The 17794-nt window shown below is 48.4% G+C and overlaps 2 protein-coding genes across 4 annotated transcripts; both read left to right on the plus strand.

The window, feature by feature from the left end:
* Positions 1–403: 403 nt before the first annotated feature.
* ABCF2 (ATP binding cassette subfamily F member 2) lies at positions 404–14088 on the plus strand. Of its 3 annotated transcripts, none has more exons than XM_063098629.1 (16): positions 404–481; positions 1140–1341; positions 2655–2867; positions 3290–3472; positions 3554–3725; positions 4703–4798; positions 5646–5748; positions 7157–7252; positions 7450–7569; positions 7661–7750; positions 8139–8249; positions 8978–9040; positions 9260–9388; positions 9959–10162; positions 10870–11003; positions 13568–14088. In XM_063098629.1, exons 2-16 carry the CDS (start codon positions 1182–1184, stop codon positions 13569–13571), a joined length of 1878 nt encoding a protein of 625 aa, XP_062954699.1. In that variant the 5' UTR covers positions 404–481; positions 1140–1181; the 3' UTR covers positions 13572–14088. The 3 variants fall into 3 exon arrangements, with proteins under 3 accessions (XP_062954699.1, XP_062954696.1, XP_062954698.1); XM_063098626.1 differs by lacking the exon at positions 13568–14088 and adding an exon at positions 11569–12059; XM_063098628.1 differs by lacking the exon at positions 13568–14088 and having other exon boundaries at positions 10870–11555.
* A 69-nt stretch (positions 14089–14157) lies between these two features.
* Positions 14158–16675, plus strand: LOC134379620 (histone H2B type 2-K1). Its single transcript, XM_063098630.1, has 2 exons — positions 14158–14397; positions 16437–16675. The coding sequence occupies exons 1-2, from the start codon at positions 14245–14247 to the stop codon at positions 16671–16673; spliced, it is 390 nt and encodes a 129-aa protein (XP_062954700.1). The 5' UTR covers positions 14158–14244; the 3' UTR covers positions 16674–16675.
* Positions 16676–17794: the final 1119 nt, after the last annotated feature.

Consider the following 17794-nt stretch of genomic DNA (forward strand, 5'->3'; position numbering starts at 1 on the left):
ATTGTTTCGACCCATTCCCGCGTGGTGCATGCTGGGAAGTGTAGTCTCATGCCCTGCTGGCTAAGCGGGTTGTGAGACCTCAAAACTCTCTAACTCCAACATAGCTCAATAGATTTTCGAGGGGTGGAGTAAAGCCTCGAAGGACCAGCCCGCTTGTCCGAACAGCAATCTGGGATTTGCAGTTCCCAGCGCCTGAAGCGGACCTGCTGGCAGAGCGCTCTTGGACTCTCATCCTGCCCCCTCCCCGAGCCTCGCGCGTCCTGATGGTGTCACGCGGGCCCGCGAGGCCCCTGGGATACCTAGTAGTTCTGGAGGCGGGTCCTACCCCTGGGCCGCCGCAACTCGAGAACTCCACCTCCCAGGAATCTGCGCGGCGGCGCGCCGAGAGCCGCCCGAGGCCGTGATTGGCTAGTGAGCCGGCCGCACGCGGAGGAGCCCAAGGAGCAGCTCTGTTGCGACAGAGGCCGAGTGGCGAGGCCCAGTGAGTTGGGGGGAAGGGGCGCTGCGGGGGAGGGTGCCGACCGGAGAAGGAGAGGGAGGACGAGAACAGGAAGGAGGGACGGGGTCGGGATGGAGGGGGCTGCGAGGGAGAAGAAAGGGCCGAGGAAGAGAAGCTGACGGGTGGGTGTGGGGAAGGTTCGAGGGGTGGCGAGCGTGGAGACTGAGGGGACTCACCGGGGGCTCACCGCACTCGTCCCGGGAAAAAGCTGGGCCCGACAGCTGGGTGTGTGGAGGGGGCGGCGGAGAGAAGGCCCGATTCGGACGCGAGGCGGAAGCCGGGAGAGTGAGGCGGCCGGTTGGGGTGCGGAGCGCCAAGTTGTGGGGAAACCGGAGACGGGAACCTCTGCCGAGGGGCAGAACCTGGTTCTTGACTGGAAGCCCTGGAAGAAGGAGCGTTTCCAAAGTGAGGCAGTCCGTGGGGATTGGTGGGCAAAGCGTGAGGAAAGAGATGCTAAGGTTAGAAGAGCAGCTGAGAGTCAGAATTGACCTGAGAGACCCTGACAGTTGGGAGAGACCAAACAGGGACAGAGCAGGACATCAGAGGCTTGATGTGAAAATTCCTGACAGGGATGGAGCGGGGCCCAGGCAGCCTTACCAGTAAGTTTAGAGTTTGGGGCTATTTGTTTGCCTTCCTTCAGGCTCCCTGAAAAAAACTGTAACATACCCCTGTGGTTATCACAATGCCCTCTGACCTGGCCAAGAAGAAGGCAGCTAAAAAGAAGGAAGCTGCCAAAGCTCGACAGCGGCCCAGAAAGGGACATGAAGAAAACGGAGATGCTGTTACAGAACCACAGGTGGCAGAGGAGAAAAATGAGGAGGCCAATGGCAGAGACATCACAGGTGAATTTAGGGAGGGCCGGGTTCCTTGGGAGAGTTGTTAAGACTTAATACATGTCCCAGTCAGAGTCAGAATCTTGGTTTCCACAGTAAACCAAACCAGCAGTTGGAGTTTGTGCCACCCTGTTATTAAACAAGGAAACTGAACGCAGGTTCTCAGGTACATAGCGGCAAGCAAATATGGGAATTGTTGAGCTGCCTTGCTGCCCTGTCTATTAGACAGTGGGAAGGAGGTCAGTTCCCTGCCCCTTTCTCATTACCGTTTCTACACATGGTTGCCAATGTGCCAGATGATTTGCCACATTATAGCCTTGTCCTCATAGGGCAGTGATTTTACCAACAAGAGAGTAATTTATAAGTTGTTTTACTGATTTTTCTGGGGAAAGAGCTGCCTTTCTGTTTGTTTATATTTTTATATAAACAGTCTGCCCTCCAATAACTTACAGTCTGGATGAGGAGACATGGTAGCATGTGATAAAGAATATTCCAGGCCCTTGGCAGTCTAATCCCATCCTTCTTCCCTGCCTCTTGAAAACTCCCTAAATAGGCCCTGTGCTCCATCCATACTATTCATTGTCCCTTGAATAGTCACATTTCTTTTTACACACTAAGTTCTAGTATTACAGTGTTTATGCTAACTACATATGATGATTCTTTCAAGGCCCAGTTCAGGATAGCAAAGCCTTTCCCAATCAAACCTGATCTCATAATATTTCCGTTCACCATATCCCCTGTGCTATTTTATAGTGTTACTTTTACATTGTATCTTCTGTTTCTTCATCTAACTTGTTTGATCTTTGAGTGCCCGGACCATGTCTTGCGTCACATTTTTTTTTATGACCTGCCTTGCAGAAGACACTAAGTAAATGTTTGAAGAGGAAAGGAGAATTAGTATGCAAATCATGACAGGAAGTCAGAAAAAAAGGAGTTGAAAATGATGGAGAGGAGAAAGTTGGGTGGTAGGATAAGAATTCTGGAAGAAAGATGGTGTAATAAAGTCAGACCATGGGGAAGTTTTATTCCTGGCCAGAGTTGCAAAGGACAGGAAATTATGAATGATGGGAGTGAACAAGGGCACGAGAGGACAAGATAAGGACAAGAGAGGTTAGAATTAAAAGGACAGGTTGCAGAGTAAAAGGTGTCCAAGGAAGCAGGGTGTTAGGGCAGATTTGTGTCAGTATTCACTCTGTTTTAAAGCTTGTAAAACATCCGAGTGTGCTCAGCCTGTTCTGAGCCCAAGTCCTTCAGGACTTGCCTCTGTGTGAGAGCTAAGTCTGTCTTGCAGCCCTCTTCCCAAACTGCTTTTCTGTTCCCAGAAGTGGATTTGCTGACCAAGGAGCTAGAGGACTTTGAGATGAAGAAAGCTGCTGCTCGAGCTGTTACTGGCGTCCTGGCCTCTCACCCCAACAGTACTGATGTCCACATTATCAACCTCTCACTCACTTTTCATGGTCAAGAACTGCTCAGTGACACCAAACTGGAATTAAACTCAGGCCGTCGTTATGGCCTCATTGGCTTAAATGGAATTGGTGAGACTCTTGGAAGGCAAAGTGGGAGGTATCTCTCCTTGGCTCATCTGTCACTCAGCAAGTATTTATTTAGCACCAGCTGTGTACAAAGCAAGGTGTTTGCAATATGGGTGGGAGACAAGGGAAAAGGAAGCGGCAATACAGAGTAGTATGTGGTAAGTAGTACATGAGTAGTTCCAGACAGTAGGTGCTGGAGAACTTGGTGGGGGTGGGTGGCAGCAGTGTGTGAGGCTATTGTAAATGAAAAAGACTTTACAGAGGAGGGTTGGGACAAGAATTGGAGGAAAGTTGGAAGGGTAGGGGGTAATGGGATTTGAATGAATAAAGGGAAGGAAGGTACCAAAAGAATTGATGAGGTCCTGGTTTGGCTGGAGTGGAGGAACCACAGGGGAATTCACTGTACCAAGTGTCTTCTCTCTCAGGAAAGTCCATGCTGCTCTCTGCTATCGGGAAACGTGAAGTGCCCATTCCTGAGCACATTGACATCTACCATCTGACTCGTGAGATGCCCCCTAGTGACAAGACACCCTTGCAGTGTGTGATGGAGGTCGACACAGAGCGAGCCATGCTGGAGAGGGAAGCTGAGAGGCTGGCTCACGAGGACGGTAGGGCTCCAGACCCGGGGGTGGGGGTGGGCTTCCTCCCAGGAAAGCCCAGAGAGCCTCACGGCCACGCACTGCCCACAGCGGAGTGTGAGAAGCTCATGGAGCTCTATGAGCGCCTGGAGGAGTTGGATGCCGACAAGGCGGAGATGAGGGCCTCACGGATCTTGCACGGACTGGGTTTCACACCTGCTATGCAGCGCAAGAAGCTAAAAGACTTCAGTGGGGGCTGGAGGATGAGGGTTGCCCTTGCCAGGTGAGTCCCTCCATCCTTCACTACCCCGTCACTCCCTATCCCTCAGGGTAAAGTGGTGGAGTTAGGTCTGTTTCTTTCTTTTCTCCTGACTCCCCTCCCACTGTTTTTTATGCTTCAGCCCTGCTAGTTCGTGTTATAAAGATAAAATATTAGATAGATATTATGATATCTGGTCTTATCCTCTTGTGGCCTGACCCACAGCAAATTTTTGTAGACTAGCATTCCTTCAGTGATCTCGAGTCTCTAGAAAAATAAGTAATTCCTTACCCCACCATCCTCTGTCAGGTGAATTATTGAGGCTTGATCCACTGCTCTAGAAAGTGCCTGTGTGTGCCTTAGAACATGAGAGCAGTGGTTCCATGTGTTAATAAGGATTAGCCACCTCTGGATCACCTAGGGAGCTTTTAAAAACATAGGTTTCCCAACCTCTTCTTAAGATCTATGCAGTCAGAATGCTGGAGTTTAGTGCCCAGAGATCTTACTTCTGATGAGTTCCCACGGTGTGGCAACTGCAGGTTTGGGAACTAGGGCCTTAGATCCTATCCCCTTGCTCCTCTCATCTTGAAGTTCTAGTTTAAGAGAAGAACATTCTTTGGATTCCTTGCTAGAATCTGGCGTCCCCACCAGATAGTTCTAACCTGAATACTTTTTGCTGTAGCAATTTATTTCCTCTGTGTCCTTTTGTCTTCTTCATGGTCATCAACCTCAATGTACAAGGCTCGCAGACTCATAAGGACTTTTACAGCCTTATCTCCAGAATACAGTTCTGTGCTCCTGAGCCCTCTTTTCTACTCTTTAACCTCTGCTCTTCATCTCTGGTTTTTCTCTTCATTCTCCCCTTTCCCCTAGGGTATAGAACCTAGAATTGATTTCAGGACTCAAGCCAAGCCTGACCAGAATTGCATGTAGCAGGCGAGTTGGTCCTCTCCCATGTAACCTTATACTGAGGGGCTTCTGTCTCCTTTCTTGTCCTTCAGAGCCCTCTTTATTCGGCCCTTCATGTTGCTCCTGGATGAGCCCACCAACCACCTGGACCTAGATGCTTGTGTGTGGTTGGAAGAAGAACTGAAAACGTAAGGGGAGTGGGTGGGAGATGGGAGTGGGCAGGTCTCGAAGGGGGAGTCAAGCAGAGTCCAAAGAAAGTGGATGCCCCCAGGGTGCCCTGATATTAGAGCAGTCAAAAAGTGAAGTAAGGCCAAAGTGAAGGCCAGACTGAAAAGTGATAAGCACCTTTAGCGCTGGCCTTTTTGTTTTTGTTTAGTCTGAAATGGGTGATTCTTTTTTCTTAAACCTTTTGGTTTTTCCCATATTTGAAATACATCTTTATTATAGACAATTTTTTGTCTTAACTGTTTTTATGCACATCATATAAAGGGAGTCTCCCATCTAAGATCATGATGTAGTGACAAAGGGAAAAATAGCCAATATGGCCATGGTTGTTTTGTGACTAAAGAACTGAATAAAGTCGTACCAACTTTAAAAAAGACTTTTATTGGTACAGTGATTTAGTACCTTCTTTCAAAAAGAAAAGTATTGTGGTTTTTAGTGCATCTGTTCCAGTTCTTCGCTCCCAGTTTTGGGTATATATATGGATATATTTGTGTCCATACATTTTTCTTTTTACCATCACTGTTACTGTCATCTCCACTCCATTCTGTTGAAAATTAGAACAGAAGATTGAGGAAACTCAGGCTGTCTCATCACACTTTGAAAGGCATCAAAATACCCTGCACAGATCGACTGTGTAGTGGTAGCTTAGGTGCTTGCTGACAGCCGGGAATTGGACAGTACGTATAAGGGGTGCTTAGGTGTAAGGATGGGAAAGAATGAAGGTTTTCTGGGCCTGACTCTCAGCTCATCTATTGTCAACTGTCTCCCATTTTTGAGCACCTCCCTGATTGGTTCTCTTTGGCTTTGCAGTTTTAAGCGCATCCTGGTCCTCGTCTCCCATTCCCAGGATTTTCTGAATGGTGTCTGTACCAATATCATTCACATGCACAACAAGAAACTAAAGTATTATACGGTGAGTGGGTCTCTCAACTTCTTCTGTGGTAATCTCTAACATTCTCCTTTAAAAAAAAAAAGCAGACGTAGCAGCTCTTTTCTACCTTTTGCTATAAAAAGATGTAGACAAAGGAGTCCTGCAGCCTATTTTATTTTAGTCCCAAAGTCATGCTTTCAGGCCATAGGCCATGGGTGGGCAGCCTGTGCATATAGTGTATGTTTGCCTTATGGCAAAATAGTTGACTTTTCGTGGTGCCCAGGCAGGCCCTGCTCCCCTCAGCCTTCTTGAATGGCTCCTGAACTCTGCTTCAGGACTGTCAGCACATTTACCCCTCCTTCCAAGACCACAGAAGAATAGGGGTCAGGAGCTGAATGGCCCACTGTTGTGCCTTGCCTTTTCATTTATTATATTTCAAAAAATGTATAACAAATGAAAAGTAGAAGTACTCTTCATTCATAGTTATACTCACCATAGGAAGATTAATAGTTTCTTATAGGGTCTTCCAGATATTTCCTTTGTATTTCTGAGCATTTGTAGAAAATTTCACATATACATATGTCCTTTTCTCTTTATACAGTTGTAACCTTAATAATCATTCTCTTCTGTAGTTTGCTTTTTAAATTTAATATATCTTGGACTAGGCCGGCCCGTGGCTCACTCGGTAGAGTGTGGTGCTGATAACACCAAGGCCACGGGTTCGCATCCTATATAGGGATGGCCGGTTTGCTCACTGGCTGAGCGTGGTGCTGACAACACCAAGCCAAGGGTTGAGATCCCCTTACCGGTCATCTTTAAAAAAAAAAAAAATATATATATATATATATATATATATATATATATATCTTGGACTGCTTTCCATACGAGTATGTATGAATCAATCTTATTCTTTTCAGTGACTGCATAGTCTTTCATTACATGGATTTCCTGCAACTTACTTGTTAGGCTCTTGTCCATTTAGCTAGAGGCCATTTTTTTTTTTGCAGATAGAAACCATGACAGTCCGGTTGTGCAGGGTTTGTCAGGCCTTAAATCTGATCGATCTTTTTTCCCTCCTGGGGACAGCTAGTGAAGTCTACATGGGGCTTCAGCCTTTAGGGATGGGGAATGGTAGGTGGTGGTGCTGGAAGTCTCTGAGCCTCATGAGGTCTGTATGACCATGATTGTCCCAAGGCCATGGGTGCCTTTCTAAGCTAGAGACTTGATCTGGAGCCTGTCCCTGGCTGGACTGAGCAGGAGGCACAAAATTGAAAAGACCTCAAATTCTGGGTTAGGACATGCCGCTGTAATGCACTTCCTCTTTTCTTACTGCACAGTCTTAGAACCAGAGCTGAGTCAGTGCCATCCCTCATCCCCCTAAACTGATTGAGAACCCAGGACCAAAACCCAGGTTAAAGCTGCCCGACTTGCCTGGCACATTTTCCTGCAGGGTAATTATGATCAGTATGTGAAGACCCGGCTGGAGCTGGAGGAGAACCAAATGAAGAGGTTTCACTGGGAGCAAGATCAGATTGCGCACATGAAGGTAGGGAGACTGCAGGGCCAGGCCCATGCTGTCCCATCTGGATCAAGCAGGGGAGGTGGATGAGGGCATTTTGGGAGGCTGGAGGTGCTGCAGGCAGTCAGGAAAAAGTTACGTCATCCATCACTTTCCATCCTGGGTTGGAGATGAGTTGCTTGGTGTCTGCACACACTCCAAGCCCCCTTTCTGGTCTCTTTCAGAACTACATTGCTAGATTTGGTCATGGCAGTGCCAAATTGGCTCGGCAGGCCCAGAGCAAGGAGAAGACACTACAGAAAATGATGGCATCAGGACTGACGGAGAGGGTCGTGAGTGACAAGGTGGGGTCTGATCGGGGGGGGGGATTAGGTGGCCTAAGGTGAGGTGGATAAGAAAGGAACCAACTTGATAAATACCCTCTTCTCTTCCTAGACACTGTCATTTTATTTCCCACCGTGTGGCAAGATCCCCCCACCCGTCATTATGGTGCAAAATGTGAGCTTCAAGTATACAAAAGATGGGGTAAGTTAAGCCAGGGCATGTGTGTGAGCACCTGTGTTTGGTTGGGAGGTTGGGGTGCATGTTACAGGGGCAGTGTCAGCTGGTGGGATCCTCTCCTGTTCTATGCTGGACACACCTGCTAACCCATGTAGTGCAGGGGATTTTCAGGCATGGTAGCTGGGGTGCCTCACACAAGGATTCACACTGGCCCTTCTTCGAGTACTTGGAGGGAAAACTGCTCTGCTGGGTTGGTGGGTGGAGGCAGTGGATTGCGGTCTGCTGTAAGAGTGCTTCCCTCCTCCACTTTCTCTCCCTCCTTCATTGGTGACTGGGACTCAGCGGTGTTGGTCTGACAGTTGGAGTAGATCTGCGCTCTAGCCTTGTGTCCTCTCTCTTATCCCCACCTCAGCCTTGCATCTACAATAATCTAGAATTTGGTATTGACCTCGACACACGAGTGGCTCTGGTAGGGCCCAATGGAGCTGGGAAATCAACTCTTCTCAAGCTGCTAACTGGAGAGGTAAGGAGCCAAGGTGGGCATAGCTCCTTCCCAGAGGAGTTACTTACGTTGTGTCGGGAAGAGGGACCTTATACAGGGGCAACTACTCTTAGAGGGCCTGAGCACCCTGGTGGCAAGCGAGCCATCTGGAGCAGGTGGGGGCAGGTGGGAGAAAGAGGGAATGTTATGGATGGACAGTGCTGAGGCTTGGGGCTGGTTTCTCTAGTCTGTGTGTGAAAGCGTGAGTGTGTGTGTATGAAGACATGCATGTATCTCAGGCATTTTTCTGTTTCAATCAGAGCATTTAGAATATGAGGTATCTTCAAAAAGTTCATGGAAAGATTTGTATATCTTTTAATTCTATTTTTCCACGAGCCATTAGAAGTATCCTCTTATAAGAACGTCTGTGCGTTTAGAGATAGGTTTTTAGTTTAGAAAATATTTGTTGTACTTACATTTAAGTCTTTTGTTACGCATATAGTGTGTTCTATAGTAGACACTTCATAACTACTTAATAAATTGTATCTTTGCCTGTCTTGAGAAATCTGTTTCAGTATATCTTCCTGAAGATTTTTAGAGTGGCAGAATAGTAGTCTGTGAGTTGGTGATGTAAGTTCTGCATAGGAAGTCGTGTGCATCTTGTTCAGGGTGAACACGTGTGTGTTTGCCCCCTCGGCCTATGTCTGCTTCTTACCGGGTTTCCTTTTTTCTCGTGCTTATGGTTTCACTCACTACTCTTTTCTTCCTAGCTACTACCCACAGATGGGATGATCCGGAAACACTCCCATGTCAAGATAGGGCGTTACCATCAGGTACAGGCCTGAGTTGGGGCTGTTGCCCAGGGTGTGGGATGGGGCTACATCTGGCCAGTTCCAGCCACCCCTCTCCCCAAGGAATTCCAGCCTAGTCAGCTGCTACCTGCTTCTCCTTGAATCCTAAACAGGTGCCTGGGTAGAAGCAGAATTACCCAGTGGGGCTCCTTTTGAAGCACGATACCAGTCACACCTGGGTGGCTTCCATTTTTCCTGCAGCATTTACAGGAGCAGCTAGACTTAGATCTCTCGCCTTTGGAATACATGATGAAGTGCTACCCAGAGATCAAGGAGAAGGAAGAAATGAGGAAGATCATTGGGCGATACGGTCTCACCGGGAAACAGCAGGTCAATAGAGGAGATCATGGGAAGAATCCCAGATAGCCAGAAGACCATGGCTGGGTGGGTCAGGGGACAGTCCTGGCAACCCAGGTTTGGAAGCTATCCCAGAGTCTCCTCCATTAGATTCCAGCTCCTAAGACAGCCCAGTACCTTTCTTTTACTCCAGGTTGTTATGTAATGGAGCATTTGGGTTTCATCATCCAGGAGGGCAAGGATAGTGCACCAGTCTCTCACATGCCCTTGCACCAGAGTGCTTGAGGGCAAGGGGGCTTGCAGTCTAGAAAACAAATTCCTGAATTCACATCTGGAACTGAAGATCCCCATGGATTGCTCCAGTTCATTGAGATTTAAGTGCCAAGAGATTGAGAGGTATGGGCTCGGTAATGGCAAGGGCTTTAGGTTTACAGATGTGTCCCTTTCAGGCCTCAAGATGCAAGACCATGCCACTATCTTGCTTTGTGATCTTGGGTCTTTCTGAGCCTCACTTTTTGTAAAATGGCAGCGATACTAATGGAGGAAACAGGGAGAGATGGGAAGAGAGATGAGTCGTGCTGTGTATGTCATGGTTCCATTTAGGTGAGTCCAATCCGGAACCTGTCGGACGGGCAGAAGTGCCGAGTGTGTCTGGCCTGGCTGGCTTGGCAGAACCCCCACATGCTCTTCCTGGACGAGCCCACCAATCATCTGGATATTGAGACCATTGACGCACTGGCAGATGCCATCAATGAGTTTGAGGGTGGGATGATGCTGGTCAGCCATGACTTCAGACTCATTCAGCAGGTGAGCCCAGGCGGGGAGGGAGGCACAGCAGAGGCATCTAGGAGAAGGTAGGGCGGAGCTCATTAGAGGCACACATAGGGACAGCACAGAATGCATGTTTACTGAATTCAGGGAAGGGGCTCAGGGTTTAGACAAGTGGTGAGGACAGGATCTTATAGCTCTTTGGGGCTACTTAGAAAGCCTTAACTATTAGGGGATGTTAGCCAATTTGGCATTGTTGGCCCAGATGGGGGAGAGAGTTGGGTAGAGAACAGGGTCCTTTTTTTACTACTGTCCCAAGATGCTTCAGTCCAAAAATAGCATTCTAATAAGAAGGATTTGGATGAGACAGAGGGCTTCCATCAGTCATTGAGGAAAAAGCAGCTGATCATGTCTCTGAAGCTTTGGAGAAGTTGGGGGTGGAAAAAAGGAAGCTGAGTGTGAAGCCTCTAAACAGATTGAGACCCTGCAAGGGAACTGACAGTAGGGGTGACACTGCAGTTCCTGGCTTGGAAGGCGCCAGAACCTGGTTATGGTACCCATGGGTTAGACCGTCCCAAGGAACTTAGAGGTAGTGCAACAGTGAGCTGGTTGGGGGTTGAGGGTTGAGAGGGGGAACGGAGGAAATTGTGGAGCTTTCTTCCTAGAAGCCCCTCAGAACAAACAGTCTGCTGGACAGGGGTGGGGAAAGTGACTAGCCAGGATTAAGTCTAGGATTTGTTTTCTAGGTTGCACAGGAAATTTGGGTCTGTGAGAAGCAGACAATCACCAAGTGGCCTGGAGACATCCTGGCCTACAAAGAACACCTCAAGTCCAAGCTGGTAGATGAGGAACCCCAGCTCACCAAGAGGACCCACAATGTGTGAGCCCTCTGCCCGGGCTTGGGTCAGGAGCTCCATCTGGGGACTAACAGCTGCTACCCTGGCCAGCCGCTCAGGACAGGACCCTGGGGCTACACTCCTGCATTGCTGCAATACTGCTCCCCCAGCCTCTCCCCTGCCCCTCCACCTGCTGCACTCTGTTATCTACAGCTGGACAGTACCTGTCCATTTCCTGTCCTCCTTCCAGTTACATTTGTCCATGTCTGGATTCAGCTGGCTGTTTCCTCCAACCCCTCGCTGGCTACGTTACCCTAAGAGTGATGCAGCCAGAGGCACTTGAGGGTTAGCCCAAGGGCCCAAGCGCTGGATTTGGCCCGTGAAGGAGCTTAGGATCCTCTTTTTCTGGGTTTTGGTGATGTTGGAGGAATAACCCCCAGCCCACCACCCCCCATTCCTTTTTGCTTCTGATTTGGAGCTCTGGATCAGGGCCTTAGTCCTGGTCAGTTTTTAAATAATTATTTAACAGTGTAACTTTTAGACCTGCGTGACATCTACAAAGTGTCCAATAAAGAAAGAGGAAGCCATGGTCCCTACTTTCCTTCTCAGGTTTCTGGGGCCTTCCCCTCCTCCCTGCAGAGTGCCAACATGCACTTCCCCTCAGCAAGAGCTGAGGCCAGAGGCAGTGGAATGGATGGGGACTGAAGACTTGTCCATAGGAGCTGGAAGAACTTTCTCCCTTCTGCTGATTTGAAATTGTGCCTTTTCTTATGCACTTGGTTCACAAACTTTGTGGATCAGAATCACCTGGAGGACTCATCAGATCACAAATCACTAGGTCTCACCTCAGAGTTTCTGGTTCAGTAGGTCTGGGATGAGACCAAGAACATTAACATTTCTAACAAGTTCCCAGGTGATGCTGATGTGGCTGCTCTGGGGACTGCAATTTGAGAACTACTGTCCTAGAGCATGTTTTCAGAGTGTGATCTGAGGCTCTCCTGCTGCCAGCTGCACTACAAAACTTGGGACACTGTTTAAAATGCAGATTCCTGATCTCCAGACCTATTGATTCTGTTTGGTGGAATGGGAGAGATGCAGAATGGTCAGGAGTCTGTGTTGTCAACTACTTTTCCTGATGAGATACAGGAAATTTTATTGTATTACTTGTCCGTAGCCTTAATTTTCATTAGCACTAATTCCAGCCTGTCTGGTTCTTTTGAATTTGAATAGCACTTCTAGCCTTTGTGCCTCCAGGCACACCAGTGGCCATCCTTATCTGTGTGAATTCATCCCTCCACCTCTGGAACCTCAGCAGCCATCTCTGGAAAAACATACAGCCACAATTTTCCTGTACTTGTTATAGTACATCTAAGACGGGGGGGGGGGGGGGGGGGGGGGGGGGGGGGCGGTCCCAGATGGTGTCTTATCTTAACCTCCAAGGAGCTCATGATCTAGTGGGAAGCAAACAAGACTAGAGAACAAGACATAGGAAGGACATAAATCAGATGCTCATTTGTGATTTAGATAGTAGGTGACAGAAATATTCAAAAGGGAGGGACATAGCAGTGAGTTGCTATTCCTGAGTAGCTGTCCAGAAAGGTGGGATTGGCGCTCTAGTTTGACAGATGCTTAAGGTCTTCTCAGATGGCTGTGAGGTCTCAGAGCCGCCCCCTGCAGGGGGAATGAGCGCATCCCCTGAGAAGCAGCAGCTGACACTGCCAGGAGTCCTCTGCCCCGCCTGCCCACCCCAGCGCGCCCTGGAGCAGAGGTGCTCAGGCAGTCTGTCCTAAGTATCCAGAGCCTGGGTTCAGGGGAGAATGGTGTCCGGAGAGGGAGCTGCTGGGATAATGGGAACAGTGAGAGATAAGGACTGCAGCCAAGGAAGTGCCTGGGTATAATTAAGACCCCCAGGTAAAGTCTGTTGGGATCTCCAGGGCACTGTATCTGAGGTGCTAAGGGACCAGAGGTCTTCAGAAACGATAGAAAGTAGTTTAGTCAGCTTATTTGTCCAAAAAAAAAGCCAATCTTAATCATTTTAAGAATGTTTATAAATTTAACAAAATGCAACTCCTCTCATATAACAATATTTTAGGCTGGCCAGTTAGCTCGATTGGTCAGAGCACAGTGTTACAACACCAAGTCAGGGGTTCAGATTCCCGTACTGGCCAGCCACCAAAAATAGAGGATAAAAAGATATATGAATTTATTTTTATATAATTTTTACATAATTATAAAAATACGTAATTTATAAATACGTGTATGTATTTCTAAGATTAGCAGTGCCTTATTTTGGGTTAGAAATGTTCTGCTAGCCCTCATAAAACCTTAGTAAGTACAGTGTAGCCAGATGTTGGAAACCAGGTGGAGAGGTAAGCCTGATGAGGTGGCAGCTGCGGGCTCACACTGGCAGGTGATTCTTGTCTCTGGTACTCTTACCGCAAGCCCCGCCCCATTCGGAATATCCTGTTTTCCCCCAAGCCTGTACTTTTCACGTTGCTCCAGGGTTTTTTAATCACAGCATTCAAGGACCTGAAATATTTGTTCACACATAGGTGCTAAGTGAGACAATTAACTTTGCCCACTTCACAATGGCCTTTTCCCTTTGCAGCTAACTTCCGCAAGGACCCCACGTCTGCTTCATGGAGAGCACCCATTGTTTTTCTGCTGCTTGCTTCCTAAACACCCTCCACGTCAGACTCTTCCCAGCCTGGGGTGCTTTCCTGATGTCAGCACCTCATCCAGGCCCAGCCTTTTGCTCCATCTTCAGCCTTCAGCGCAAGCCTCTACTGTGTACCCACTGATTCCACTCTGCTTTTTACATGTTTCTCTTCCCCGTTCTTCCCAGTCGCACCCATTCCACAAGACAAGCTTCCAATCCCCATTTAGAGTAGCTTCTGGCTACTCTGGCCCTCTGGGTACCACACCCTAAATTTAGTCCTGTTACTCTTCTCTGATTGTTTAACATGGACCAGTCTTATCTCTTCAGCTCTACTTTTGGGCTCTCTTGGGGAGGGACGCTGTGGTCCTCCTGGAACCCCCCAGCACTCAGGCCGACCCTAGTGAATGTGTCTTAATTCAGAGGCAGGAAATTACTTGGGAGAAAAGGAGGGAGCAATTAATCTCTCTAAAGGTTAACCCAGAGCATGTTCTGGGTAGGGTTGAGCTGAGCTCCTCCCCTCCCACCCCTCTATCCCAGGTGCTCACCCCCAGCCACACCTGGAGGGGCAGCTGACTTCAAAAAGTGGCTCCAAGGGGTGGGAAGGGGCTGTTCCGAGGAGCAGGAGGATGAACACAGAGAGTGGGCAGCAGCAGCAGCAGCAGCAGCAGCAGCGGCCGCCATCCAGGGGCCACAGAGGCCGCAGTTCTGGGAACAAGTCTAAAAAGCGTTGCCAGCGCAAGGAAACCTACTCGATGTATATCTACAAGGTGCTAAAGCAGGTGAGAGTGTGTGGAGCAAGCACATGCATGTGGGGTTACTGGCAAAGTGCTTTGAAAGGGTGCTGGCTGGAGGCCAGGACTCTGGGTTTAGTGCTGGCAGGCCGTGCCCCTCTTGAGGTGGGTGGACCCAATCTTGTGCACCATGATAGGCAGGAGACACTTAAAGCATGCTCCGCACCACCATTCAGAAGTTTACAGGGCTTTTGGACAGACAAGATGATTATATAAACACTAGGTGGGATACAATTAAAGGACAAGAAAGACCACACTTTCTGTTAGGCTGAAGGTGATTAGGTGCTGAACACATTGTGGTACAAACAGTATTGGTGATGACTGAGAAGAGGAGAAATTAGTGTGGGCTGGAGTCTGGGGAGGGCCTTCCAGACCAGCGGCACTCCGTGCTTGAGGGGCGTAGGGTTTACCTGCCTTGCAGATGAGGAAACAGGCCCATTAAGGCTCCATGGAGTAACTGAGTCACGTGACCCAATAGTGGTAGTGTCTGGGCTTCCCTGGCTCTGAGTAAGTCCCCAGCATCCTTCTTGCAATCCCTCTCCCCTAACATGGGCTGCAGGTGCCCTTTATTCATGCATGAGAAGCAGCTACTCCTGGGACTCAGCCCACTGACAAACACTTTTGAGCACCAATGGGTACCCAACAACCAGTCTGGAGAATCCAAAGCAACCTGGCCTCACCTCAAAGCCACTGCCTTGTTCAGCAGAGCCAGGGCTGGAGGAGGCAGGGGTAGCTATGCTACCCGCCCTGGGGTCTCTCCAACCTCCCTAAATTAGATTAGATTAGGTCCCAGAGACAGAGCCTGTCTCCAGTCTGAGTGCCATTAGCAGTTTCAGTGAATTGACAGCTGGGTGTCTGGGAATGATCTCACAGGGTGGGGCTGGTGCTGACGTGGATGGGCCAGAAGGGAAGCACCAGGCGACAAGACTCCAGTGTCCTGAAGAATGTGGGGTGGGAGCAGGTATTATTGAACCCTGTAGCTTAGCCCAACTTTGGGGCTAAAAAATTGTGACTGAAGGGCTAGACCAGGCTTGGACTTGCAGAGGAGAGTGCTGCTAAGAGAGTAGCCCATTACCTTTCACTGAGGGTGGCACTGCTGCTCACTCCTAACAAGAACAGGTATGATAACAACAGAGGGGACTGAGGCTAAACCAGCCTTGTACCAGCTGCAGACTTCCTGCTGGTGGGGGCTACCAGAGGTGGTGGGAAGAGTAGCGGCTGGCTCTGGCTCTGGCTCTCTCTGCACTGTTGGCTCAATGTAGGAGGTTAAGCAGTCATCTCTCCCACTTCACACCTAACAAGGTATTCCTACTCGCATTTTAGGATTGTCATTGGGTCACCTAGTTCAAAAGATTGTGTGATGGAAGAAGAAACTGAGACCCAAAATAAAGTGCCTTATTCAAGGTCAGAGTGGTTCACGGTGTAGCTGCAGAACACGGGTCTCTTACTGCCTAGTCTGGTGCTGTGATTGTGTCATATAGATGTGCTCACTGGAGAGTAACTTGGTAACTGCCTACTAAGTTAAGCACACAAACCCTTTGACCCTGCAGTTCCACCTCTAGGAACTTCACCTCTAGGAATAACTAACCTTCATTATGTTCATGCAAGGCTCAAAAAAATATATTTACCATAGCACAATCTAATAGCAAAACAAACAAAAACCGACCTAAATATCCATTGAGAGGAAAGGTGATATGAACTATGATTCTGCCATACCACAGAACACTATGCAAGTGAATTAAATGAAAAAAGCAAGATGCATATGTAAGTGATCCCATTAGTTAAATATAGATGCTTACATGTGCTTTCACAAGGAACTTAACCTCTTGCATTAGAGAAGCTTTTTTTTCAAACTTGGACATTAGTAAAAAGAAAACACAAATCCCTATTTCCATGTATGTTGGCCTCTGGAAAGGGGCAGGCAAAGCCTTGCCTCCTACCTCTGGCTCCTTAGAGTCCCTAGCGCAGAGCTGAGGCTTATGCAGGCAGAGCCCCCAGTTCACAGAGCGGTCCTGCTGCTTCTCCAGGTACACCCGGACATCGGCATCTCTGCCAAGGCCATGAGCATCATGAACTCATTTGTGAACGATGTGTTTGAACGGCTGGCTGGTGAGGCTGCCCGGCTGGCCCAGTACTCAGGCCGAACCACACTGACTTCCCGGGAAGTCCAGACGGCCGTGCGTCTGCTGCTGCCTGGGGAGCTTGCCAAGCATGCTGTGTCGGAGGGCACCAAGGCTGTCACTAAGTATACCAGCTCCAAGTGACCTAGGGCCTGACATAAATAAAGAGTGAACTGTTCCCTGCACTGTGGTGTTTTGAAAAGGGGCTGTGTGAAGCCAGGGTGTGGTCTGGGGCAAGGACATCCTCACTTTTTGAGGCTACCGTACTTTCTGGGTGTATCCCATGAATGACATGTGATAGTGCTTTGTAAAGGTACAACTGCTCTAATTGGTAGTAAGCTGAAGTAGGACCTGGGATCTGGACTGGATCCTGGATTTACTGCAGGCTGTTTCCATCATGCCTCTCTGGGCCTGAAATTCCTCGTTTGTGTTACTGCTTCAGGCTATGGTTTGTAATACCATTTCCTGCCAACTGTCATTGTATCCTATATGACAGGCACTGTGTGGGGTGAAGGTGCTACGCAGATCTGTTCTTCAAAATGCAAAAACTGAAGGTCCAGACCAGCTTCTAAATAACCTGCTGACATCAGTAAGAGATTTTTATGGTTTTTTTTTTTTTTGGGTGGCTGGCCGGTATGGAGATCCGAACCCTTGACCGTGGTGTTATAACACTGCGCTCCAACCAGCTGAGCTAGCAGGTTGAGTTTTTATTTTCCCTTAACATTTCCTAGCCTTTAAGTTCAGAACAAATCAGTAGGGATGTTTTGAGACTCCTAACTTTTCTTCCTCAATTTCCTTTTGAAAAATTTGAAACCCGTAGAAAAATTGTAAGAAAGCACAGCAGCCACTGCTACATCCTTCACCTGGATTTACCACTTAACCACATTTGCTTTTTTCTCTCTCCTTCATTCGGCCTCTGCTCTATCTTGTGGGCATATGATCCACAAATTCTCTTCCAAGTTTGAAGAAGGTGGAGTGAAAGGGTGGGATTTAGACAAATCTAAAATCCTTCTTTATGTTCTCTTTGTAATTGGATAGACTCAGTGTGCTGTCCCTTCAACTTCATGTACTGAAAGGCATCCCCTTGTAATAACGCTGACGTCTGGCTGCAGTGCTACATACTTCACATGTATTTTCTCACAGCCCAAGCCTCATCGAGATTCCATGAGCTGAGAACTAATGGCCCATGTTCAGGTCCACAGCTAGTAAGGGGCAGACCCAGGAGGTCTGGCCCCTGAGCCTCACTCTGACCCACTCCACCACTT

This window comes from Cynocephalus volans, chromosome 6 (genome assembly GCF_027409185.1).
Source record: "Cynocephalus volans isolate mCynVol1 chromosome 6, mCynVol1.pri, whole genome shotgun sequence".
In the NCBI taxonomy this organism is placed as follows: Eukaryota; Metazoa; Chordata; class Mammalia; order Dermoptera; family Cynocephalidae; genus Cynocephalus; species Cynocephalus volans.